The 25,602-nt window shown below is 43.6% G+C and overlaps 1 protein-coding gene across 1 annotated transcript; it reads right to left on the reverse strand.

Annotated features, from left to right (window-relative positions):
* GET1 (guided entry of tail-anchored proteins factor 1) lies at positions 1–14,057 on the reverse strand. The gene is made up of 5 exons (XM_008701917.2): positions 13,550–14,057; positions 5,966–6,131; positions 4,722–4,789; positions 2,475–2,589; positions 1–994 (listed from the first exon to the last, which is right to left on the reverse strand). Exons 1-5 carry the CDS (start codon positions 13,895–13,897, stop codon positions 921–923), a joined length of 771 nt encoding a protein of 256 aa, XP_008700139.1. The 5' UTR covers positions 13,898–14,057; the 3' UTR covers positions 1–920.
* Positions 14,058–25,602: the final 11,545 nt, after the last annotated feature.

Below are 25,602 nucleotides of genomic sequence, written 5' to 3' on the forward strand. Positions count from 1 at the left end.
GGCCTTTACAAAAATTTTAATTATGAAAGAATGTTTTACATGGGGAAACCAGACTGACTGTGGTGATCATTTCACAGTATATACAAATACCAAATCACTATGTTGTAGTCCTGAAACTAATAAATGTCAATTAGAATTCAAAAAAAAAGCAACACATTTAAAAAAAAAGTGTTTTAAAAAATGTATCCACTCAAATGAACTTAATCGGAATTCCTAGTTTGCTTTTCAACTTTGCTCCATTCTACAGAGCATAAATATTCAATGCTTATAAAACACACTTCATTTGAAATGCTTCAAATATAAAACATACAATTCAAGCGTAAAACAATGCATCATGATCCCATGAATACATTTACAAAACACAGTAATGAAAAGTTAACAGCTTCAAATAAGTAGATAAGACTATACGAAGGCTCGCCCCGCGGATGACCTTTAAACAAGAGGAAGGAAACCCCACAAGCAACGTCACTTAGTGTTATGCTTTCAGTAGCACTCCGGGAAACTTCAAATTCTGGTAGTGGTATCAAAATTTAAATCGCTTTCTAATCTGGATCAAAAATAGTGCAAAGTCTTTAAAGTACTTAAGTTAGAAAATTTTGACCTTCCGGTTGGCAACGTGACCTTTCAAGTACGCCAACGGTACACACCCCAAGTACCACGGACGCCCAGGCCCCTTCTTGTAACAAACCAACGACTTGCCGGCCAGGACACACAGCGAGAGCCTGGCCTTCAGCCCGGTGACAAGTGTACAAAATCGTGACTCCTGTATCTCACGTCATCCAAGAACAAACACATGCAACAAAAAAACTAACCTGTGTGCTTTTGTTTCCTTAAAAAAGAAAAAAAAGTATAAATCAGATTTTTAACCTACTCCGTGAAAATTCATTCTCTAAAATGTCGTAGTTGCGTTTCGTCTTCTTTCAGCTGAAAGGGTGAAGCACGATTGCCACAACCTTGTTACAGACTAAAATCCAACAGGTAATTCCAACGCCACCTGGAAATAAAGAAGCGCACTGTAAGAGAGCACGCCAACCGTCCACCCGAATATCCTGCCTTTGCTACCATTAATTTATAGGAACTCAACACTTTTACAGCAGCGCTCAGCTAAGAAAAACTAGGTGTGTGTTTCCTGGATTCAAGTTCAGCAGACCTCCTACTGATTCACAGCGCTGCCCTCTTTACTAAACAGGAACTACGCAGAGCCACGGCCAGAGAGCTGTGCGTTGTTATTTACGACATTAACACATGGTAAAACCGCCCTGTAAGACTATCTGTTTCTCCTTCTCAAAAAAGCATTATCAACAGAGCAGTGTCTACCCATGCCTTCTTGCCCCACCGGCAACACAGAGACAGGAAGTCAGGCTGCAGGAGTGGCCAATGGCCTCTGGATGCCTGCAAGGGCATCCTCGTGTTCTCCTGCTCAGGTGGTGCCCGCAGGCTGGGGGGGATGGGCGGCGGGGTGGAGGGTGTGGTGAAACCGGGATCTCTAACAGTCATTCCTTTTCACTCAGCACTTCACCTCCCGCAACAGATCACAGCCAAAGGCTGGCTGACACGGATGTGTGCCACATGCAGCATTATCCCTGAGCGTAGAAATTAGGACCTAAATACGTATCTTTTATCAGGGGAATTAGTACATTATGATATATCCCAATGAAGAGCGGCTATTCAAAATTCCTTAAAAAGTTATTTACTGATATGGGAAAGGGTTTGCAATATAAGGTAAAAAGGGGTCTAAAACTGTATGTGCCAAATGACCTTAGTTGTATAGAATAAATAGAAAAAAAGAGTGGAAAAACATACCATAAAGGTAAGACAGGTTATCTCTAGCTTATGAAATGCTTTTAAATTGTTCTTATATCCCTAATCATTCTACAAGGATATGTACCTTTTTTTTTTAAGATTTTATTTATTTATTTGAGAGAGAGCATGAGCAGGGAGGAGAGGGAGAAGCAGGCTCCCCGCTGAGCAGGGAGTCCAATGCGGGGCTTGATCCCAGGACTCTGGGACCATGACCTGAGCCAAAGGCAGACGCTTTACTGACTGAGCCAGCCAGGAGCTCAATATGTACTACTTTTAATACCCAAAGGATATTATTACCTTTCAAAAATAAAAGAATGGCCAACAGCAGTAAATGCAGGAGAGAGGCCAAGCGAAAGAAATAAAGAGAAGTCAGAGAACCTAGGAACTAGAGATCGGGGCTTCCACGAACAGGGTATCAGACTCAAAGTCTGAGCTGACATTCTGTAAGTGGACCCGGGGTGAAGTCTAGCTCCGCTACTTAACATTGTGGTGACACCGGGCAAGGCAAGTAACTTCTCTAGACCTGTTCCTTCACCGCGAGCCTTGTGTGAGGCCAAGACACAAAACTGCTCACTAACGAATGCATGAGCTTGGGTTCCTTCCCCTTGTGCCCCACACGTCTACAGAAGCCCGTCCGTATTCTTCTGCTCTGGTTCCCAGGAAACTCTTACCGGCGACTCTAGTAGGAAAGGCTACCAGGCGGTCGAGCGGGGTGATCCACTTGCTCGGTACCACAGCCACGGGGACAGAGTAATACTTCCAGATGAGCGACACCATCAAGGCGGCCTGCAAAGACACTGCTGGTGAGTTCAACAACCTGCCGGACACATACCCAGTAACCAAAGAAGGAGGCGGAACAGGAAAACACACTAAGGAAACTCCAAACTGATGACCTCAAGCCCGATCAATCCAGTCCTTGCGGGACACGGACACATCCACGCAGCCACTACCTTGCCGGCACCCTGAGACAGAGTGTCTAATTAAAGACGAGTTCGCAGGACATCCAGAACACACTGCTGCCAAGTGGGGGAGCCTGCTCACAGAGCTGCCATTTTTACGGTTTTAATCTGAATAATAAATATACACTATTAAATCAGCTGCTAAATTAACCAAGGTCTCCCATAACAAAGGTGTTCTTTTCTCACTGAGCCTCTCCTTTACGTAGCTAGCCTACGATAAATACACCCACCTTATTAGTGACAAAAGCCATCTCATGCCTCTAAGACCCTTGAAACGCTAGTCTGTTCTCCGCCCCCCTCCACGCGCACACACACACAGTGCTGGCATCTGGGTGTGGAGGGAGCCCCGTGAGTCTAAATGGTGGGCAGCGAAGCAGTAGCATTCCTGCCGCTGTCTTCACCCATCCGCTGGCCTTGGATAAGCCGCTCAAATGAGCAGACTTAAAAGAGGGAGTCTGGCTTCCAACCCGCCCCGGGGAACCCTAACCAGCATCAGAGTGACGGGGCATCAGGGTGCATGTACGTCAATGCACCCAGACAGCCTGGGCTTGCAGGGCTGGCTCGAGGCCTTTAGCGCAGGCAGGACCACACGTAGCACTGAAACCCAGAGTCACCGACAGCAGCCGCGAGTGCGGACACAGCACGTCCACGACCTCAGAGGAAAGCAGAAGCAGGAACAGTTCCCGGGGAACTTTCTTATCCCAGACAGGACAGCTGGGAACCAACAGTGCTGGACTCTGATGAGCACAGAGGGATCCCCACCCAGACAGCGAGCACCATTTTCCATGTCTGCATGCCATGTAATAAGCAATGACCCAAACCAACCATCCTAGGAGATACAACGTCTAAACAAGCTTCTCTCACTTCCCCACAAGCTCCCCAAACCGCCAGGCAATATGAAAGAGCCCCAGGGAAACTACTTCAGCATCCATCTGCTAAAAAACCCCAATGCTTCACAACTCAAGAGAGCCTCTCCTGGAACCTCGTGCACTGCTGGCGGAACGCAAGCCGGCGCAGCCGCTGTCAGGGAAAAGAGTGGCGGTGCCTCAAAAAGTTAAAAACAGAAATACCATCTGGCCCAGTCATTCTACTACTGGGGATTTGCCCAAAGAAAGTAAAAACACTCGTTTGAAAAGATACACGCAGCCCTATGTTTACAGCAGCCAAGATACGGAAGCAGCCCAAGTGTCCATCGGCAGACGGACGGACGACGATGAGGTGGTGATGTGTACGTACACATATGCGCACGCACACACACACACACACACACACACACACACACACACACACTGGAATACTACTCAGCCACTAAAAGGGTTGAGATCTTGCTGTTTGTAACAACACGGATGGATCTAGAAGGATAATGCTTGTGAAATAAGTCAGACAGAGGAAGACGAAGACAGTAATCATTTCACTCATACGTGGAATCTAAAAAACAAAACGACAAAACCAAAAGCAGACCTATAAATACAGAGAACAAACTGATGGCTGCTAGAGGGACGAGGAGTAGAGGGATGGGGGAAGTAGGTAAAGGGGATCAAGAGGTACAAACTTCCAGTTCCAAAATAAGTAAGTCATGGAGATGAAAAGTACAGCAGCGGGAAGGCAGGCAGGACTATCGTAATCACGTTGCACGATGAGGGATGGGGAGGACACTTACCACGGCGAGCACTGAGCAACGTAGAGAACTGCTGATTCACTGTGTTGTACACCTGAATCTAACAGGACCCTGTATGTTAACTGTACTTCGATTTAACAACAGAGAGAGGAGAAGCCTTTCTTTTCGTCTCACTTACAAATGCGCAGCGTGTTCAGTTCCGTGCTGGCGGGATCCACGCAGCACCGCCACGGAAAGTGGAAAAGCCTGAACTCTCCGACCTGGATTCTGGGGGCCACAGAGTTCTGGAGGACAGTCATTATCAACCTGAATGACCCTAAGTGACACAACAGGACACTTACTTGCAATATATAAAAGGCAACACTTATAACCCATTTTATCTTGGCCAGTTGAGCTGTCCGAGCTTTCACTGAAAGGAAAAACAGAACAAAATCATTCTATCAGTCCTGAAAAAAAGAAAAATATTCAAATACACAGAAATGTTATTCTCCTCTTATAAAATATCTTCTAATCATGTTGCATACATTTGTTCAGTATATTCAGAAAATATAAAACAATTTCTTAAAGGCCATACATGATGCCATGCGTTAAAACAGAAACACACACAGATCGTAAGATTTGAAGCTTCAATTCTGAATACCCTTAGAACTATCTGTCTACAGCAGAGATTCTTTTTACAGTGCACTTAACCAACAGGACTAGATTTGCTCCCCAGGTCTCCCAGTCTACACAGTACGCTAACCCACATTTGGGAGTCTAGCTTGTCCTGGGCATGGGGGCGGGGGGGTGGGGAGCTCCGTACGTCTTATTGGCCTGGAGGCAGCTCTCTCACGGTATGCGTTCCCAGCACATGGGTGCTAATGTCTTCATCACAAGGAGACTGTCAGGGACGGTGGCGAATGCGGCGATGAACAAGATCCCGACCCTGTCAGTCTATTCTCGGATAAGGACACTCTGGGCACATTTGAGAGTGTTCATGAAAGCCCTTGGGCATCCACTGTGACACTTTCTCTAGGCTTACCTCGAAAAGTGCTGAGGGGTGTCTGGATGGCTCAGTTGGCTAAGCGTCTGCCTTCGGCTCAGGTCATGATCCCAGGGTCCTGGGATCGAGTTCTGCCTCAGGCTCCCTGCTCAGCGGGGAGCCTGACTCTCCTTCTGCCTTCCCCCTCTCCCTGCTTGTGCTCCCTCCCTCTCTCTCTCTCTGACAAATAAATAAATAAAATCAGAGAGAAAGAAAGAAAGAAAGAAAGAAAGAAAGAGAAAGAAAGAAAGAAAGAAAGAAAGAAAGAAAGAAAGAAAGAAAGAAAGAAAAAGAAAGAGAAAAGTGTTGAATTTGAGAATGTCTACCTACAGAAACAGAAGAAAAGCTAAGAGGATGTTGGCTGTTTCTGTGTTTAGGAGCAAAGGTTCACCAACAAAGAGAAAGTAATCATGACTACTGAGTTTCTTCTGGACAAACTTAAAAGTCCCTTTCAACATTTAGAACATCTACGAACCAAAGCATATATTCTACTGATCTCTATAGAAAGACTTCTCTGTTCCTCAGCTCCCATGAAGCTTCCCACACTACAGCTGAATCTAGTACCATGAGTTTTAAGCTTATCCGTCATCTTGTTGATCTTTCTCTCCAGCCTGGCGTATCTGGCGAATTCATCCATCATGTTGACAGTGGAGAGCTCCTGCTTCATGTCCTGGATCTCTGCTCTCATCTGTGCCTCCTGCTCGGCATCCTTCTGCAGCAGCCTGGACATCTGGTGGAGTGGACAGCTGGGGTCAGTGCCTTCCCACAGGGGACACCCCCCCCCATTCTACTGCGGCCGCTCCCGGCTGGGCAGGCTGTCCTTTACCTGCATGGCCACCCTCTGCTCCCTAGTCCTGCTGCTGCCCCCATGACCACCACAACGACAAAAACTCCCTCTGATGTGAATCACCGGTCAAATTATACTTTTCCTTTTGCTGACATGCTCATGAATCGCTCCAGCACAAAGTCTATATCTTTCACTATAACTGTAAAATTGTGATTGTAAGATGAAAACCAATTCCAGCGGTCATTCAGGTAACAGGGACCACACATCCTCTTCCCTTCCTGAAGAATTTAGTCCTAAATTAGGTAGGCAGAGGAAGGGGGGGTGCTAGTGAGGAGGGGGTGGCCCAGGAGGACTTAATCCCAAGCATTCCCACAGAGGGGCACCCTGGCAAGGGAGGGCAGAGCCAAGCATGGTGATATGAGCATCTCCAGAAAGGGCAGCCAGGCACAGGAGTCAGAGTAAGAGGCATACAGGGTAAGAGGAAAGCACCCAGCCAACCACAGAGACAGAGCCCAAGTGGGGCCAGCAGGCATGGGGGTGGGGAGGAGCAGGCAACAGTGGGGATGGGAGATTAATTACAAAGCGCTCATCACAAACACTAAACATACTGAAAGTAATGGGAGCCAGTTTTCTCACTATCAGAGCAAGGAGTTAGAAATATGGATGGGGAAGAACTAGAGTGAATCCTGCAATGTTGAATTAGAATCGGAGGCACGGCTGTGACCTGGTGGTTTTTGGTAGGTAGAGAAACACAGAAGTAAATGTTTGTGAAGAGGCGGCTCCGACAGCCAGACCCCGCATGGAACGTCCCCAGATGCCCTCCACCCTCACGTACAGCTGTGGGGACACGAGCCGCCGGGAACCCAGGGACCAGTGCAGTGGCCACCAGGTGGCGCCCGGCAGCCGGCCAGGACGCCTCAGGATGGCGCGACATCAAGGGTGCGGTGAGGACGCAGCCGCACGGGGAAGGGGGGGGGCGAGGAGCTCGGAGAAATCCCTCAGGACCCGCCCCAAGTGACGAGTGAACGTCCCACGGCGTCAGATGAGATGCAATGAGAACACAGCATCCCTGCTGTGACACCGGACAAAGATGTTCTAAGAAGGCCATTCTGCAAACTCACTGCCCTTGCCATTTTCAGAAATGTCAGCCATACAAGTCAAGGAAATACCGGGAATCCTTCCAGACTGAAGAGACGTGGCAAGTATGTGCAATGCACAGTACTGACCGGGGAGCGGGATCCTTTTGCTACAAAGGACCTCGGTTGGGGCGAGTGAAAACAGGAGCAGGTCAGTAGGAAGGTTCCTGATGGCTATGTTGTGGGACAAGGCACCTGTTTATACAGTAATGTGTGGGGGAATGCAGGGGCTCAGGTTAACAACTTATTTTCAAATGGTTCAGGACATAAAATCAGTTCTTTGTACTGTATGCGTAACTTTTCTGCACGTTTGTTTCAAAATTTTAAAAACAGATTAATAAAAAAAAAAGATGAAGGAGTTTAGAATGTATGTAAGTGTACTGGCACACGGCGAGTGCACAATAATTGAGTTTGTCCCTCCAGCCTGGGGTCCCCTCTGCACAACAGGGCAACTCTTCAGATAGAGCCGGGGAGCCGCGGCCCATCACGGGGCTCCCGGGGCGCCTGCGCAAGTGCGGGTTCCTGGGATACCCTTTGAGGCGGCAGCCTCTAGCGCCTGCTCAATGAAGCCCTTCTCGTGGGGACAGAGGTCTCCCAAGGGCACCTGCACAAAGCACAGTGTGTTTGCCCCTGCGCATCTTCCTGCAGGCTTCACGCCAAGAGTAGGGGTCTTCAAACCCAGCTCTGCCCTCGTGCCCTCTGCCCTAGCCTGACCACTATCCAACACTGGAACTAAAGGACATACAAACTCCAACCTGATCCACCCTGGAGATGAAAATAGGAATGGGCCAAATTTTCTTTAGAAAATCACGGCATCATCTTTCAGAGCAAGAGTCTATAGATGCTGCTTAAGCCTTATAAATCAAGAAACAGGCACTGAATGGGGAAACAGGTTTTTCGAGGTGATATATTCTTTATCTTGATTGTGATGGTGGTTACGCCGAGTAAGTGCACCAAAACTCATCAAACTGCCCACCTACCTAGAAACAGTGAATTTCACCGAATGCAAATTACACCTCAATAAACCTGACTTTTAAAACTTGGTCTTCAAAAAAAGAAATAGAAGCACAAGCACATTACTTAACAGTATAGAGAATACACACAAAAAATTAAAAACTGAAAAGACCAAAGATGTTTACTCAGGACTAGGTGAATGAGGGTGGGAAAATGAGCTTGTGGAGAAGTTTAGAATCTTATGGTTAAATTAGAAAACTGTAGTTGCTTGGGAGGGAAAATTAATAAATTACATCTGTAAGTACACACAAATATTTGGAAGTGTTTAAATTTGCAAATAGATACCAATATTAATCCAAGACCTCCTTATAAGTGACAGTTAAAATGTACTAGAATTATTAATTAAATTGTAAAATCTAATGAGATTTGAATTTAAGTGTTCTGAACATTAATTTTTCAAACAAAAATAAACCTCTGACCTTATGATTCAAAAGCACCTTCCAGGACATTAAACCTCCCACTTGACAGAAACAGGTAAGCTGTGTAACAGCTTTTCAAAGACCTGGAGATGGGTCCACAAAGAATTCTCAAGCAGAAAACGAGTTTTTCAAAATTCTTATTAAGATGACAGGCAGTGGAAGAATCTAGGGAGAAAACAAGGATAGAACCAAACCTTCTTGTCACCCTTGTCCCTTAAACGCTGGCTGCCAGCCGGCATGAGCTCATAGTGTCCTACCAGACTCACCCTCAGATCCTATCCAAGATCCACACCCCTTTCCCAACAGACAAAATGTTACGGTTTGAACTTGGAGTCACACCAGGGAAGAGTCAAACCCCACTCCACCTCTCAATGGCTGGCATCTGGACTAGACCCATCTGAAAATTAATTAATGTATAATGACATTCAAGCCCAAAGGTTCGTCCCTCCTGGAACACAGGGGGCACCAAGGGAATGACATGCTGGGGTTGCCCGCTTAGATGTGTCCCTAATACTGGCGACACACTGCTCATCCTGAGAAGGGACCAAGGCTCCTGCGAAGCTGCAGACCCACAAGAGGGCTCTCCTCACAGTACTCATCCCCGCACCTGGACGACCCCATCCACGAGGCCCCACCTGCGCATGTGCACTCAACCCCCACTGCCCCCTCAATTACCCCCACAACTAATACTCGGGGGCCATCCTCACGCCTGGTGGTCCACAGGAGGAACTCAAGAGGCAATTATGCTCCTGGAAAGGGAGGTCTCAGGAAGGCCCCTACAGCAGCAGGCGGGTCCTGCAGTGTCTGCCCCTGGCCTCAGGGGCCTGGGCCCCTAGATGGAAAGGGAGGAGGCCACTTTTTAGAGCAGAAAATGAAGGCAATTTCAACGTCATCAAATATGAAAATGGCAGTCACCCTACAAGCCAAATCCCAGAGGGCAGCCTGCGCCGCGCCCGTACCCAGGGTCTGCAAAGCGGGGGCCCTGGAAGGGAGGGGCTGTTGACCCCTGTACAGCGCCCACTCTCAGCCACGTCAATCCTGGGACGCCTGCGCAGTGCGTCTCTCTACACCCCGCCTCCCACCGGCGTTCCCGGGGCGCATGCGCAGTGCACACAGCTCGCTAGGACACTGGCTTTGCCCTCTGCCACTGCTAAGCCTGGGGCGCCTGCGCGGGGCGCCTGCGCAGTGCACCTCTTCCTCCGCCTTTGCTGAATTAAGTCCTGAATCACCAATTAAATGAACTAGGCCCTCTCATCCATATGCCCCGTGACCAGCTTGAAGAGAATTAAGACCTCTCAGGAAAATTCCAACCAAGTCAACACGAGGGACTGGGTGTCCTCATCCAGGCCCCCACCTTCACCCAAGTATTCAGCTGAGGACCCTCCCAGGACCTGCAAGGCTTTGCTAGGCAGAGGACTTGTAATGCTTTTTTTTTTTTTAAGATTTTATTTATTTATTTGACAGAGAGACAGCCAGCGAGAGAGGGAACACAAGCAGGGGGAGTGGGAGAGGGAGACGCAGCATCCCAGCGGAGGAGCCCGATGCAGGCCTCGATCCCAGAACGCTGGGATCATGCCCTGAGCCGAAGGCAGACGCTTAACGACTGAGCCACCCAGGCGCCCCCCAGGACTTGTGATACTTAATAGAACTCACTCAAAGGCCTCAACCAGCCTATCTAACGGGATGGTACGCCCCCACTTTGCTTCTGGCTGGGTGGAAAAGGCTTCTGAAACACTGGCAGGAGGGCTATAACGTAAGAGGACATGGCCCATTCCCAATCACGCTTAGCTTCTCCTCAGTCTTTCCCACTTAGGTCCTCCAACAGGGCCTGTAACAGGCAGCCTCTATTGTCCTGAAAGAACAGCGTCTTACCCTACCCAGGACCAGAGCGTTCCTTACGGCTTTACACTGACCCTCACTACAAACCCAGTGACGGGGCGGTACAGATCTCTTCATTACTTTTCCCTGTTCTGAACACCAACAGTAGCGGCTGTACTCTACTAGGATAAGCATATGGGATGACCCTAACAAACAGTGTTGCAACTAAGGGGAAACAGGTTAAAGAAAGCTAACTGGTTTGAGGTTACAGAGGTTATACAGCCTGTGGGAAGCAGCACAGAATGTGAACCCAGTGCTTTTTCATCTCAATGAGGAACATCCAAGGACACAAGCCCCATGCACATCTAGATTGCAGCAATAACCCTTGCTGAGTGTGTCCTAGCTGCTGAGCACCAGCTTGGTGGAAGCTTGGTTAAGGAGCTTGATACTGACAGGTCTTACTTACAGCCACTGCCATACCGCAAACACACACTCCTCTTTCCCCCCCTGCTAAGGGGAAATTATGAACAATTCATAGAGGAATACAAAACCAACGCAGCCTCTTTGAGCAATTTTGTTTCATATAGCTCCAACAAGAGGTGAAATGGGATGGGGTACACAAGAGAAATCAAGGTGGTATTCAAGAAAGATGGGCAGGCAACCCACAGAACGGGAGAAAATATTTACAAATCCTATATCTGGTAAGTAAACAAGTCCTCACCCAACAACAACAACAAACCAAACGCTGACTCACCCCCTGCTTTGAGCCCACAGAGGATGCCCTTCCTCTAGGGACAAGCTCCTCATGCCCCATTAAAAAGGGGGCAAAGGACTTGAACAGACATTTCCCCAAAGAAGATATACAGATGGCCAATAAGCACATACATTGATGTTCAGCATCACTAATCATAGGAAAATGCAAATCAAAACCACAATAAGATGCCACCTCACATCCACTGAGGATGACTATTATAAAAACAAAACTGAAAATAGCAAGTGCTGGAAGTTGTGGAAAAATTAGAACCTTGTACGTTTTCGGTGAGGATGCAAAATGGTGCAGCTGCTACGGAAAACGGTTGGGCAATTTCTCAAAAAGTTGAAAACAAATTACCATATGATCCAGTAATCCCACTTCCGGATATTTACCCAAAGTACTGAAAGCAGAGACTCGAACAGGAATTTGCACACCAGTGTTCCAGCAGCATTATTCACAATATCCAAAAGGTGGACACAACCCAAATGACTATCAAAAAAATGAAAGGATAAACAAAATGTGGTATATACATAATGAAATATTATTCAGCCTTGAAAAGGAAGTCAATCCTAACACATCCTACAAGAGAGATACAAGCTGAAGGCATTATCCTGAATGAAAGAAGCCAGGCATAGAAGGAAAAATACCACATGATTTCACCTACATGAGATAATCAGAGTTAGTCAAATTCATAGAGACAGAAAGTAGTAATGTGGTTGCCAGGACTGAGGTGAAAGAGGGATAAAGACTTTAATGGACAGAGTTTCAGTTTAGGAAGATGGAAAAGTTCTAGAGATGGATGGTGGTGATGGTTGCACAACAATGTGAATTATTTAATGGCACTGAACTATACACCTAAAAATGGTTAAAACGGTATATTTTAAATTATGTGTATTTTACCACAATTTTTTTTTTTTTAAAGAAAAAGATGGAGAGGCCAGTTCTTCAAGGGTCTTTTATGCAATGCTAAGTATCTGGGACATCATCTTAAAGACTTAGCAGTATGGGGGTGGGGGGTGAGGGGTTAAGAGAGAATCCCCCATGCCTTAGTTGGACAATGCAGGTAGTACAGTCCCAGAATAGAATTTACGTGAAACAAGCACTCGATGAATGCTGGTAGAATAAAGAAAGAAAGTAGAAATCCCGCCTAGTTTTAAATAACACCGCCTCCCCTCCCGCACACACACCACCAATTTGCATCAGGAGAGATAAGGGCGGGGAGAACTGCATTTCCCCCAATAAAGCTAAAATGGCGTGCACCCAGTCCTTGAGGTCCTTCAGTCTGTCAGACTCCCGCTACGGGCATAAGGGGGGCGCCCTTCCCCCAGGGAACAGCTCCCTCTTTTCCACACACCTAATCAAATCTGCCACCAAACCTATATCCATGCTCCAACAGGCAGAGGGACAAAACTAGCAGAATCACAAACCAAGGATCAGTCTCCACCCCAGCAGTCACTAACTGGATGACACAGCGCAACTAACCTGACCCTCTGAGTCAGAGTCCTCCTCTGGGAGGTAAAGGGACATGGAATGACATTCGCATCTTACAGCAGCTGTGACAACTGGACACGAGGTAATGTATTCATGCCTACGCAAAACGCACGGCAGAGAGCTGCTCCCAGTGCCCTTTGCTCTCTTGAAGACAGGAAGCATGACACAGTGCCGAGATTCTGACTACGCTGCCTCCGACCGCAAGAATTGGGGGGGGGGGGGGGGGCTGCACCCAGAGATCCTTCCATCGGGGACCTGGCACGCCTGGCGCTCCGGCACTACATGCATGCAGGGAAGGCCGGGGCCTCCGGGAAACCCTGGACTCCGTGCTGCCCAGGGTCTGGCCCCTAGCAGCGAGGGCCGCTTGATGCCTCCACCGACTAGGAGATAACGGGAATAAGTGTCGCTGGCTGGCAGAAGGGCAGAGAACTCCCAGGCTCAGGGCTGCTGCCACGTGAAAACGTGGCCAAGTGTTGCCAGGTCATTCTTTTTTTTTTCTCCCCGAGAATCCAGAAATCTGGATTTGGGGGTAAGGCTTTGCAACTTTTAGACGCTAACAACTAACTCAAAAAAAAAAAAAATCTTAAAACATAGCCGCCCAACCAAGACGCTTCTGCTGGCGGAATCCGGCCCTCATGCGGCCAGTCCGAGACCCCCGTATCTACGCCAGGCTCGCCGGGGACCGAGGCGGCTACCCACCGGCCCTTGGAAGTCAAGGCAGCCACTTACGAAGGAGGAGAAGGACGGGAGGAGGATCCTGAGGACATTGCACCCAAACACGAAGCTGAGCACCAGCAGCCACGCCCAGCGGTCGGCCTCCGCGCCGCTCATCCCGGATGCTCCAGGAGGTGCCGGCTCTACTAAGATAACTCCATGGGGACCACGCCGGCGCCCACGCCGCGCGGACGCCTGCGCAGTGAGGACGAGCGGCCGCCGAGGCCTGGCGCCGCGCCTGCGCACTGTGCCACACTGGGCGGGGAGGTGGGGCCGTCTTTTCCTCTTGGTCTTGGTGGACGCTTTCCAACTTGCTCCTTGGCCTTTCCGGCTTCCGTAGCCTGTCCCCACCCTCCCCACCATCCTCCTGACCGTAGTTTTCCAAGCTCTGGTGGTTGGTCTGCCGTCAGCTCGTCTTGTCGTAGCTGCGAGCCACTTGTTATTATTATGTAATGAGTACTTTCTTTAAATTGACTCAGTTTTATTCCTAGATAAGTTTATCTTAAAATAAGCCTTTCCATAAATGGAAAACTGCCGTAATTATAGTAGCAAGTGACTGTAAAAAGAAACGTTTTGTAATTACACGTGAAATACTTTGTTTGCATTTCAAAACAAAACATTGAAATAAATCTAAACAATTTACAAAGCTGCATACCTAAAAAATAAGTATTAATCAGAAGGCACTGTTTACGATCAGCCTATAATAACCTAAGTTTAGGTGAAATGAGGTTTTATGGCAAAATAATCCCAATTCAAGTTTACATATAGTACATAAAGCAAAAGATATTAGCTGGGGGCGCCTGGACAGCTCAGTGGTTAAGCCTGTGACTTGACTTGGCTCAGGTCAAGATCTCAGGGTTGTGAGATCTGGGCTCCCCACTAACTGTGGAGCCTGCTTAGGATTCTCTCTCTCCCTCTCCCTCTGCCTTTCCCCACCTCCACCCCCAGCCCACCCTCGAATGTGTGTGCACATGGGCCACTCTTTCTCTAAAAATAAATAAAAAATTAAATAAAAGATGTTTAGCTGCCCCTTCTGCCAAGGTTGGATTTTGAGAACGAATTCTAATCAAATGAATCAAGGCACTGTGGTTCTACACTATCTTTGCAAAACGAGCAAACTTTTTAGAATCTCTAAAAGAGAGTTTTCTTCCCGCCCAAGTTAGGACAGTTGCCGGGGAAACATGCTCTCCACAGAGACGAAAGTGTTCCAGAGAATGATCCGTTTTTACAGGGTTATATACCTTTTTACATCTTGTACAAGCTCAAAAGATTATAGATTAGCATATAGGCAGGAATCATGGGTTTTATCACAGAGGAATGCAGGAAGCGGGAGCATTGATCAATATCTTAAGGACAAGATGCTTCTCGTGTAGGCTTACTTATTCACAAAGCAGATGTACAATGAATGGGTGGCAGGCCATAAATCAAGTTTTTGGTTTCAACAAAGTTTATTTACAGTCGTGTTGACTGAGAAGGAAATCTGAAATAGCATTCCTTGTACATCAGGGCTTTAGAGAGTTCTTCTCTTATCTTTTCCCCCTTTTGACCAATAATATTTTGACAGAAAACATTAATGATCATTATTTTGCCCCTTGATGCCAGAGTGATTGCTTCTCTGTCCTGTGTCCATCATGTCCCTCTAGGCTCAATTTAAGTCACCTGGGAGTCTTGTGGGGGCGGGGAGGGGGTCAATAGTATGGCCTCTAACAGGGAATATTACAGTTGATATATATTTTTTCAATCAGAATTGTCATGCGAACATTGTATGTATGCTTTGTAATGAATTTTTGTCTTTGCATTTTTGTAATATTTGTAACATGAATACAAAAATAGCAATAAAAATCCAATTAATAACATCTGAAGCAACTAATGGGGACTAGGTACAGAATTAGAAAGAAAAGAATCCCCAAAAAATCCATTACAGGTATTTTGTAATATTGAATTAACTTGAGTATCTACTTCCTTTATCTGTAGTTATTTGTGCCTTGTGATATGTTTGAGCTGATTGGTTTAAAATGGTAATTAAATTTTGTTATTATTTGTAACAATTTCTCTGGCCAGTTAGTTTCCATAGATATTACATCTTGTGATGGTTGTAATTCTATCTTCCAAAACATTTTGTAATCAATATCAGTATTAGTATAATTTTTGTTAGAATCAGGCAATTCTATTTGAGATAGAAAGCCAGTATTACACCATATAAGAGTAGAGTTATGATGAAAAGTACTCTGGTTACAAAATAAATCAAGGAATGTTACAAAGGTGTTGTTTTTTTTTTAAAGATTTTATTTATTTGAGAGACAAAATGAGAGAGCAAGCACAAGCAGAAGGAGGGCGAGGGGCAGAGGGAGAGGGAGAAGAAGACTCCCTGCTGAGCAGGGAGCCTGACACGGGGCTCAATCCCAGGACCCTGGGATCAGGACCTAGGCAGATACTTACCCAACTAAGCAACCCAGGCACCCCTACGAGGTGTTTTGTAAACTTTCCCAACATCTTCTTTTCCCATATACCATATGTTAGTTTGTATAGGCATAGCCATTACAGGCCAAGGTGGAGTGAATTCAGGGCTCCATTGTTGTTTAGGGCCTAACCATATATTTTTCCTGAATTCACAGACATCAGAAGATATTGGAATCCAATAAGACTCACTGTCTAATAAGGCTTATCTTCCTCCAATGGGATGAACTTTGGTGGTATTTCTAATAGTTTCTATTCCCGTTTTGACATTGAAATAAGTCTAATTAGCCGTAAGTTTGGAACCAAGGCAGTAATTGAACATTTATATAAGTTACAAGGGTCTTTAATGATTTTCCCACAGATCAGGAGAGCTATACATTTTGGGTTTCTGCGGTTAATAAAGAAGGCCATTAACCCACAGTTATCTCAGAATCTTCTTGGATGAATGGCAAAGTTAGATTTAGGAGATGGCTGAATCCACCAAGTCACTCCTAAAGCAGCATCTTTGACAGATGCCCATTGTTTTTTCTTATTTTGTCTTAGGCTGCTCCACCCACAAAAACAAGGTTGCATGTACACTGGATAATTTGGCATGTTGGACAAGCTGCTGCTGAGTTTCTCTCATTGTACCTGGGGACCTTTCTTCATACATTATCAGCTAGGTTTATAGAGGCACAATGATCGATCTGTTGAGTATTATATATCATGCAGGTTAAATCTGAGTTAGGTAGCACTTGAAAGGCTTTTCCTAATAGAGGTACTTTATAAGAACCAGTGTAGCTAAAGGAACATGAGAGTAAGTCCAAGAGGTCAGAAACATTTTATCTAAGTTCTCATCGTTATAAAGTCCTCAGGTAATATTCGAAGTTACATTAGGTAAATCTGCAAGTACCCATGATATTTTATCAGGACGTAATAAAGCAAACAAGTAGATTTACTATCTTCTTTTTTTTTTTTTTTAAAGATTTTATTTATTTATTCGACAGAGACAGAGACAGCCAGCGAGAAAGGGAACACAAGCAGGGGGAGTGGGAGAGGAAGAAGCAGGCTCCTAGCAGAGGAGCCTGATGTGGGGCTCGATCCCATAACGCCGGGATCACGCCCTGAGCCGAAGGCAGATGCTTAACCACTGTGCCACCCAGGCGCCCCAGATTTACTGTCTTCTAATATCACAATTTTTTTTAAAACAAGAGTCGAAGTACAAGCCTGGTCCCAAATCTTGGGAAAGCAGTCTACACTGCTGTTACCTACTCCTCATCCTAGTCTGTAGCTCAGATGTCTCTGATGATCCTTCAGTGGCCCACTAAGCAGTTGGGCACAAAGATTTTGTCTATTCATGAGCTATTGCAGTGATTTCTGTACATTGTTTATTTTGTTCAATTTGCAGGGCTTCAGGGAAAAGGACAATTTTAATTCTCAAATGATTCCCAGTCAGAAAGGTGGAAGAAAAATCAAAGTGTTAGTTCGAAGAGTTGTAGCCATGCATTGGAGGACACTAAAAGAAATCAGAATCGAGTCTGGTTTATAATGAAGAGTATTAAAATCTAATATCTACAAAGATGTGTTATTGAAACATGTTCCTTCTATAATACAATTTTTACCAAAGATAGCCAAAATATTACTAATTTCTTTGCAAAATAAATCCAGTTTTAATAAACTTGGACTAATTACTTACATAAGCAGAGCAAGAATAGTGATTAACCACATAGGGTTTTTAAAATCTGCTTTGCTGGGGGTGCCTGGGTGGCTCAGTCATTAAGCGTCTGCCTTCAGCTCAGTGCGTGATCCCGGCGTTCTGGGATCGAGCCCCACATCGGGCTCCTCCACTGGGAGCCTGCTTCTTCCTCTCCCACTCCCCCTGCTTGTGTTCCCTCTCTCGCTGGCTGTCTCTCTCTCTCTGTCAAATAAATAAAATCTTTAAAAAAATAAAATAAAATAAAATAAAATAAAATAAAATAAAATAAAATAAAATAAAATAAAACCTGCTTTGCTGGAACTTTTTTTTAAGATTTTTTATTTATTTGAGAGAGAGTGAGCGAGAGAGAGAACATGAGCCAGGGGGAGAGCAGAGAGACAGGGAGAAGCAGACTCCCTGCTGAGCAGGAAGCCCAACCTGGGACTCGATCACGGGACTCCGGGATCATGACCTGAGCCAAAGACAGCCATTTGACCAACTGAGCCACCCAGGTGCCCCTGGAACTTTTTTATCAGGAATTTTAGATTGAACTTTTAATAGCCTCTCAAGGCCAGAAGCCAAACAAAATACTTGCTGTCAGATTTGCCTGCAATACCTATAGATTTAGGTGAATTCCTCTTCTTGAGGTCCCCAAAATATCCTGAGGTTCTTGCACCTGCCAGGAAGTGACATTCTTTACTCACCTGGTAAGGCTGCTGGGAACTCCTCAAGCAAGATAGTAGGCCAACACTTCCGAGGGACTTTATTGGCTCCAGAAAGTCAACCTTAGTTCCTTAAAGCTGTCTGGTCATACCTGAGTCTATGCACGTCTCTCTCAAATATGACATTCCAGTCAAAGTCTTGGTAAAATAACCAATGTTTCCAATGATGTCCTGTTACAAGAACAGATTTTTATTAAACTCATGCAAACGATTATTAACTGCCCTGAAAGAAAGAATACTCACCGCGAGTTTCTGAATTTTGGAGGGTTTAGGTAGAGAGAAAAGATAAATGTTTCAATTTGTTCACAAAGGTGTATCTCATCATATCTCTGTAAGTCATAGGTATCTTAAGAGGAAAGGTTTCCTTAAATATGGAAGAGTAGATTTTAAAGGACCAGTAATGTTTCTTGTGATCTCAGGGTCGTGAGTTCAAGCCCCACGTTGGTCTCCATGCTGGGCACAGAGCCTACTTAAAATATAAAAAAATAAATAAATTAAAGACCAGTAATGTTTTAAACAAGAGTCAAAAAAAATCACAATAATCTTCCCCAATTCATTCAGTCTCATGTTATTAATTCTTGTTCTGTTTGAATGCAGTCTTTCCACTACTGGAAATTCTTACTCAGCTTAGTTTTATGATCTAAAAGACATCAGAAACCTGTGTTGGTCAAAAAGTCCTTCTCATGAATCTTATTAAAGATGAAACATATTTTCAAGAGCATCAGAACAGTAACTACAAATGGCAAAAAGACTCAAAATGGACATGGTTAAAGATCTGATGAGAGTTCATTATCATACAGTTGACAAACAATCCATTTGTTTCAGTGACAAACAACATTTCAATAATTAGAATGTCAAGTGATGACCTTATACCAGGACACATTAAAATTTTAGGAATTTCATATAATTTCTAAAATAGTTATAGCATTTCAGGGTACTCTGGTGGCTCAGTTGGTTAAGCACCTGACTCTTGATTTTGGCTTAGGTCATGATCTCAGGATTGTGGGATCGAGCCCTATGTTGGGCTCTATGCTCAGCGGGGAGTCTGCTTGGGATTCTCTCTCCCCCCTCCCTTTGCCCCTCCCCCTTCTCTCTCTCTCTCTCTCTCTCTCTCTCTCACACACACACACACACACACAAACACACACGCTCTCTCTCTCAAAATAAATAAATCTTTAAAAATACTTAACATTTACCCATACAATATAACCTAAGAAGGTTTATTATCATTTGTTTAACAATGTTTCCCATATGACTTAACACAACAAATAAGCAAGCCTAATTAGTGAAAAGGATTTCATTTAGAATTCAAATCTTTGGGAAGTTCTGTTAAAAACCTCAGATGGTTTTAAAGCACATGCCTAAATAGGATTACAGACCATAATAAAATTTAATATTTAATTATCTATTTAACCAACAGGGCAATAAGAGATTCTAAAGGCAAATACAAGAGGTTACCTAGTTGTTAGCAAAACTTAGCTCCTTTTAATACTGAAAGCTCTCAACTTTCTTAAGTAATCGAAGACCTGATAAAGACAAAGCATAGCAACTATGGTTTGGGGGGGGGGTGATAAGAAACGTTGTAATTTCTTTTCAAAAGCAGACCAACAATCCAAGGAAACTCTGACTTTTTAACAGAGAAAACGGCCAAATTTCAATCTTATATTAAAGTACATTTAAAACTCATTCATTCCATCATCGAGCCTTTCATCGAAAACCGGGGATGTACTGTATGGTGACTAACATAATATAATAAAAAATCATTATTAAAAAAAAAACAAACTCATTCATTCCAATCTTAATTACTCCTGACCATACATAAAATTGGTTTCCGAAGATTTCCCTTCACAAGCCTACAACTTTCTTCTTCATTCAGATTTTTGTCCTAAGCCTTTCTCTCTAAAGAACCAGTCTCGTTTTAGGACAAAATTACTTTCCTTTCCCTCAACAAAAATATGTTCCCATTCCTCATACCTTTTATCAAAAACACATCTTACTTTCCTTACAGAGTTGCTTTCTTTATCATTTTCTAGCAGTCTCAAATACATCTATCGCAATTCTTCATGCTTAGAAACCTTAATTTCTAGTAAAAATTAAGTAGTAATCACTTGTGAACTGTTACACCAGAATACTTTACATAAGAAATTTATGAATACATTTTGTGATTTCTAGCTCATGTGTTTTTTTATAGTACAACTTTCAGTAAAACACAAAGCATGTTTACCAAACAGACCCAAGTATCCCCAGTTTCCCTGCAATAAGAAGGCAAAAGCAGACAAACCTACATTCAGTAATCAACACTCTAGTATTCTATCGTATTTGGCAAAGACCTACATATCCAGGGGCGCCTGGGTGGCACAGCAGTTAAGCGTCTGCCTTCGGCTCAGGGCGTGATCCCGGCATTGTGGGATCAAGCCCCACATCAGGCTCCTCCGCTAGGAGCCTGCTTCTTCCTCTCCCACTCCCCCTGCTTGTGTTCCCTCTCTCGCTGGCTGTCTCTGTCTCTGTCGAATAAATAAATAAAATCTTAAAAAAAAAAAAAAAGACCTACATATCCAATGAATTCAACCCAATTTATTATTTAACTTAGCAAAACTCCAAAGTTTCAGGTTACCAAAGATTTTGAAAGCTATAAAACTTTGTATTTATTTACCCTATTTGCTTGTAACAATTACCCAGGAAAAGTTCATGAGACAGACAAAATCAACCATTATTTTAAGTCATTTTTTGCTGAAAATGGCACCAAAGACAACACAAGCTTATTTGACCTTTAGTAAACCTTGTTAGAATAATAGTTTTAGGTAATGTAAATATCTCTAAAGACATGTCTATTTTAACTTAACCGACAAACTTAACCTAGTTTTAATATTGAACATTTTTCCAGATCATGTAAACATGAAAAACATTTGGGTCTCTTTCTGAGTTTTAGAATGTTCTTTTTTTCTTTTGTTTTTAATTTAAATAAAATTAAATAACATATAATGTATTATTGGTTTCAGAGGTAGAGGTCAGTGATTCATCACTCCTATATGCATGATTCATATGCCACCAGCCATCATCATCGATCCATGACTCCTATATAACACCCAGTGCTCACTACATCACGTACCCTCCTTAAAGTCCATCACCCAGTTACCCCAAACCCCCTTCCCCTCCAGCAACCCTGTTTGTTTCCTATGATTAAGAGTCTCTTATGGTTTATCTCCCTCTCTGATTTCATCTTCTTTTATTTTTTCCTCCCTTCCATTATGATCCTCTGTCTTGTTTTTTAAATTCCACATATGAGATCATGTAATTGTCTTTCTCTGATTGCCTTATTTTGCTTAGCAAGATACCCTCTAGTTCCATCCATGTTGTTGCAAATGTCAAGGCTTCATTCTTTGTGATAGCTGAGTAGTATTCCATTGTGTATATATGAACCACATCTTCTTTATCTATTCATCTGACAATGGACATCTGGGCTCTTTCCATAGTTTGGCTATTGTGGCTATTGCTGCTATAAACATTGGGGTGCAGGTGCCCCTTCGGATCACTACATTTCTATCTTTGGGGTAAATATCCAGTAGTGTAATTGCTGGGTCAGAAGGTAGCTGTATTTTCAACCCTTTGAGGAAACTCCATACTGTTCTCCAGAGTGTACTATTCTCCAGCTTGCATTCTCACCAACAGCGTAACAGGGCTCCCCTTTCTCCACATCCTCACCAACATCTATCATTTCCTGACTTGTTAATTTTAGCCATCTGACTAGGGTGAGATACTATCTCATTGTGGTTTTGACTTGTATCTCCCTCATGCCGAGCGATATTGAACATTTTTTCATGCGTCTGTTGGCCATTTGGATGTCTTCTTTGCAGAAATGTCTGTTCATGTCTTCTGTCCTTTTCTTGATTGGATTATTTGTTCTTTGGGTGTTGATTTCAGTAGTAAGTTCTTTGTAGATTTTGGATACTAGCCCTTTCTCTGGTAAGACATTTGCAAATACTTTCTCCCATTCTGTCAGTTGTCTTTTGGTTTTGTCCACTGTTTCCTTTACTGTGCAAGAGCTTTTTATCTTGATCAAGTCCCAGTAGTTCATTTTTGCCTTTGTTTCCCTTGCATTTGGAGATGTGTCTAGCAAGTTGCTGCAGCTGAGGTCACAGAGGTTTGCTGCCCGTGTTCTCAAGGATTTCGATGGATTCCTGTCTCACATTTAGGTCTTTCATCCATTTTGAGTCTATTTTTGGGTATGGTGTAAGGAAATGGTCCAGTTTTATTCTTCTGCATGTGGCTGTCCAACTTTCCCAACACCATTTGTGGAAGAGACTGTCTTTTTTCCATTGGATATTCTTTCCTGCTTTGTTGAAGACTAGTTGACCATAGAGTTGAGGGTCCATTTCTGGGTTCTCTATTCTGTTCCATTGATCAATGTGTCTTTTTCTGTGCCAGGACCAACCTGTCTTGATTATTACAGCTTGTGATATAGCTTGAAGTCCAGAACTGTGATGCTCCCAGCTTTGGTTTTCTTTTTCAACATTCCTCTGGCTATTTGGGGTCTTCTCTGGTTCCATACAATTTTAGGATTATTTGTTCCAGCTCTGTGAAAAAAGTTGATGGTGTTTTGATTGTGATTGCATGTATAGATTGCTCTAGGTAACACAGACATTTTAACAATACGTGTTCTTCCAATCCAGGAACGTGGAATATTTTCCATTTCTTTATGAATTCATCAATTTCTTTCATGAGTGTTCTACAGTTTTCTGAGAACAGAGCCTTTGCCTCTTTGGTTAGGTTTATGCCTAGGTATCTTATGGTTTTGAGTGCAATTGTGAGTGGGATTGACTCCTCAATTTCTCTGTCTTCTGTCTCATTGTTAGTGTATAGAAATGCACCTGATTTCTGTGCATTGATTTTCTATCCTGCCACTTTGCTAAATTCCTGTAGGAGTTCTAACAATTTGGGGGTGGAGTCTTTTGGATTTTCCATATAAAGTATTATGTCATCTGCAAAGAGTGAGAGTTTGACTTCTTCTTTGCCAATTCAGTTGCCTTTTATTTATTTTCTTGACTGCTGAGGCTAGGACTTCTAGTACTAAGTGGTACTAGAACAGCAGTGGTGAGAGTGGACATTCCTACCATGTTCCTCACCTTAGGGGAAAAGCTCTGTTTTTCCCCATTGAGAATGATATTTGCTGTGGGCTTTTCCTATATGGTTTTTATGATATTCGGGTATGTTCCCTCTATCCCTATATTGTGGAGAGTGTTAATCAAGAAAGGATGCTGTACTTTGTCAAATGCTTTTTCTGCATCTATTGAGAGGATCATATGGTTCTTGTCCTTTCTTTTATTTATGTAGTGTATCACACTGATCGATTTGAGGATATTGAACCACTCTTGCAACTCAGGAGTAAATCCCACTTGGTCATGGTGAATAATCCTTTTAACATACTGTTAGAACATATTGACTAGTATTTTGGTAAGAATGTTTGCATCCCTGTTCATCAGGGATATTGGTCTGTAATTTTCCTTTTTGATGGGGTCTTTCTCGGGTTTGGGGATCAATAACGCTGGCCTCAAAGAAAGAGTTTGGAAGTTTTCCTTACATTTCTGTTTTTTGAAACAGCTTCAGTAGAATAGGTATTATTTCTTCTTTAAATGTTTGGTAGAATTCCTCTGGGAAGCCATCTGGCCCTGAGCTCTTGTTTGTTGGGAGATTTTTGATTACTGCTTCAATTTCCTTGCTGGTTATGGGTCTGTTCAAGTTTTCTATTTCTTCCTGGTTCAGTTTTGGTAGTTTATACGTCCCTAGGAATGCATCCATTTCTTCCAGATTGTCTAATTTGTTGGCATATAGTTGCTCATAATGTGTTCTTAAAATCCTTTGTATTTCTTCAATGTTGGTTGTGATCTCTCCTCTTTCATTCATGATTTTGTTTTATTTATTGGGTCCTTTCTCTTTTCTTTTTGATAAGTCTGGCCAGGGGTTTATCAATCTTATTAATTCTTTCAAAGAATTAGCTCCTAGTTTCATTGATCTGTTCTACTGTTCTTTCGGTTTCTGTTTCATTGAGTTCTGCTCTAATCTTTTTTCTCTTCTCTTCCTGGGTTTAGGCTTTATTTGCTGTTCTTTCTTCAGCTCCTTTAGGTGTAAGGCTAGGTTTTGAATTTGAGACCTTTTTTATTTCTTGAGAAAGGCTCGTGTTGCTATATACTTCCCTCTTAGGAGCGCCTTTGCTGCATCCCAAAGGTTTTGAACAGTTGTTTTCATTTTGTTTCCATAAATTTGTTAAATTCTTCTTTAATTTCCTGGTTGATCCATTCATTCTTTAATACAATGCTCTTTAGCCTGCACGTATTTGAGTGCTTTCCAACTTTCTTCTTGTGATTGAGTTCAAGTTTCAAAACATTGTGGTCCAAAAATAGGCAGGGAATGATCCCAATCTTTTGGTACGGGTTGACACCTGATTTGTGACCCTGGATGCGATCTATTCTGTGCACTAGAGAAGAATGTGTATTCTGTTGCTTTAGGAAGGAATGTTCTGATTGTATCTGTGAGGTCCATATGGTCCAGTGTGTCATTCAAACCCCTTATTTCCTTGTTGAACTGCTTAGATATCTGTCCATTGCAGTGAGTGGAATATTAAAGTCCCCTATTACTGTATTATTGTCAATGTGTTTCTTTGATTTGTTATTAATTATCTTACATAATTGGCTGCTCCCGTGTTAGGGGTATAAATATTTACAATTGTTAGATCTTCTTGTTGGATAGACCCTTTAATTATGATATAGTGTCCTTCTTTTATTACAGTCTTTGGTTTAAAATCTAATTTGTCTAATATAAGGATTGCCTCCCCAGCTTTCTTTTGATGTCCATCAACATGATAAATGGTTTCCAAACCCTCACTTTCAATCCGGAGGTGTCTTTGGGTCTAAAATGAGTCTCTTGCAGGAAAGCCTGTGTGGCTCAGATCGTTGAGCATCTGCGTTTGGTTCAGGTCATGATCTCCGGGTCCTGGTATTGAGCTCCACATCAGGCTCCTGCTCAGCAGGGAGTCTGCTTCTCCCTCTCCCTCTCCCCGCCCCCTGCTTGTGTGCTCTCTCCCACTCTCTCTCAAATGAATAAATAAAATCTTTTAAAAAATAAATAAAAATAAAATGAGTCTCTTGGAGACAGCATATCAATGGGTCTTGCTTTTTTATCCAATCTGATACCCTGTGTCTTTTGATTGGGGCATTTAG

The sequence above is a fragment of the Ursus maritimus genome, unplaced genomic scaffold, assembly GCF_017311325.1.
Source record: "Ursus maritimus isolate PB19 unplaced genomic scaffold, ASM1731132v1 scaffold_4, whole genome shotgun sequence".
Taxonomy (NCBI): Eukaryota; Metazoa; Chordata; class Mammalia; order Carnivora; family Ursidae; genus Ursus; species Ursus maritimus.

Coding starts and splice junctions, on each gene's coding strand:
- GET1 (XM_008701917.2), bottom strand. CDS start 13,897: ATGGTGGGGAGGGTGGGGACAGGCTACGGAAGCCGGAAAGGCCAAGGA. Junction 6,132..13,549: donor TCCCGTCCTTCTCCTCCTTC/GTAAGTGGCTGC, acceptor CCACTCCACCAG/ATGTCCAGGCTGCTGCAGAA. Junction 995..2,474: donor CTTTCCTACTAGAGTCGCCG/GTAAGAGTTTCC, acceptor CTTTATTTCCAG/GTGGCGTTGGAATTACCTGT.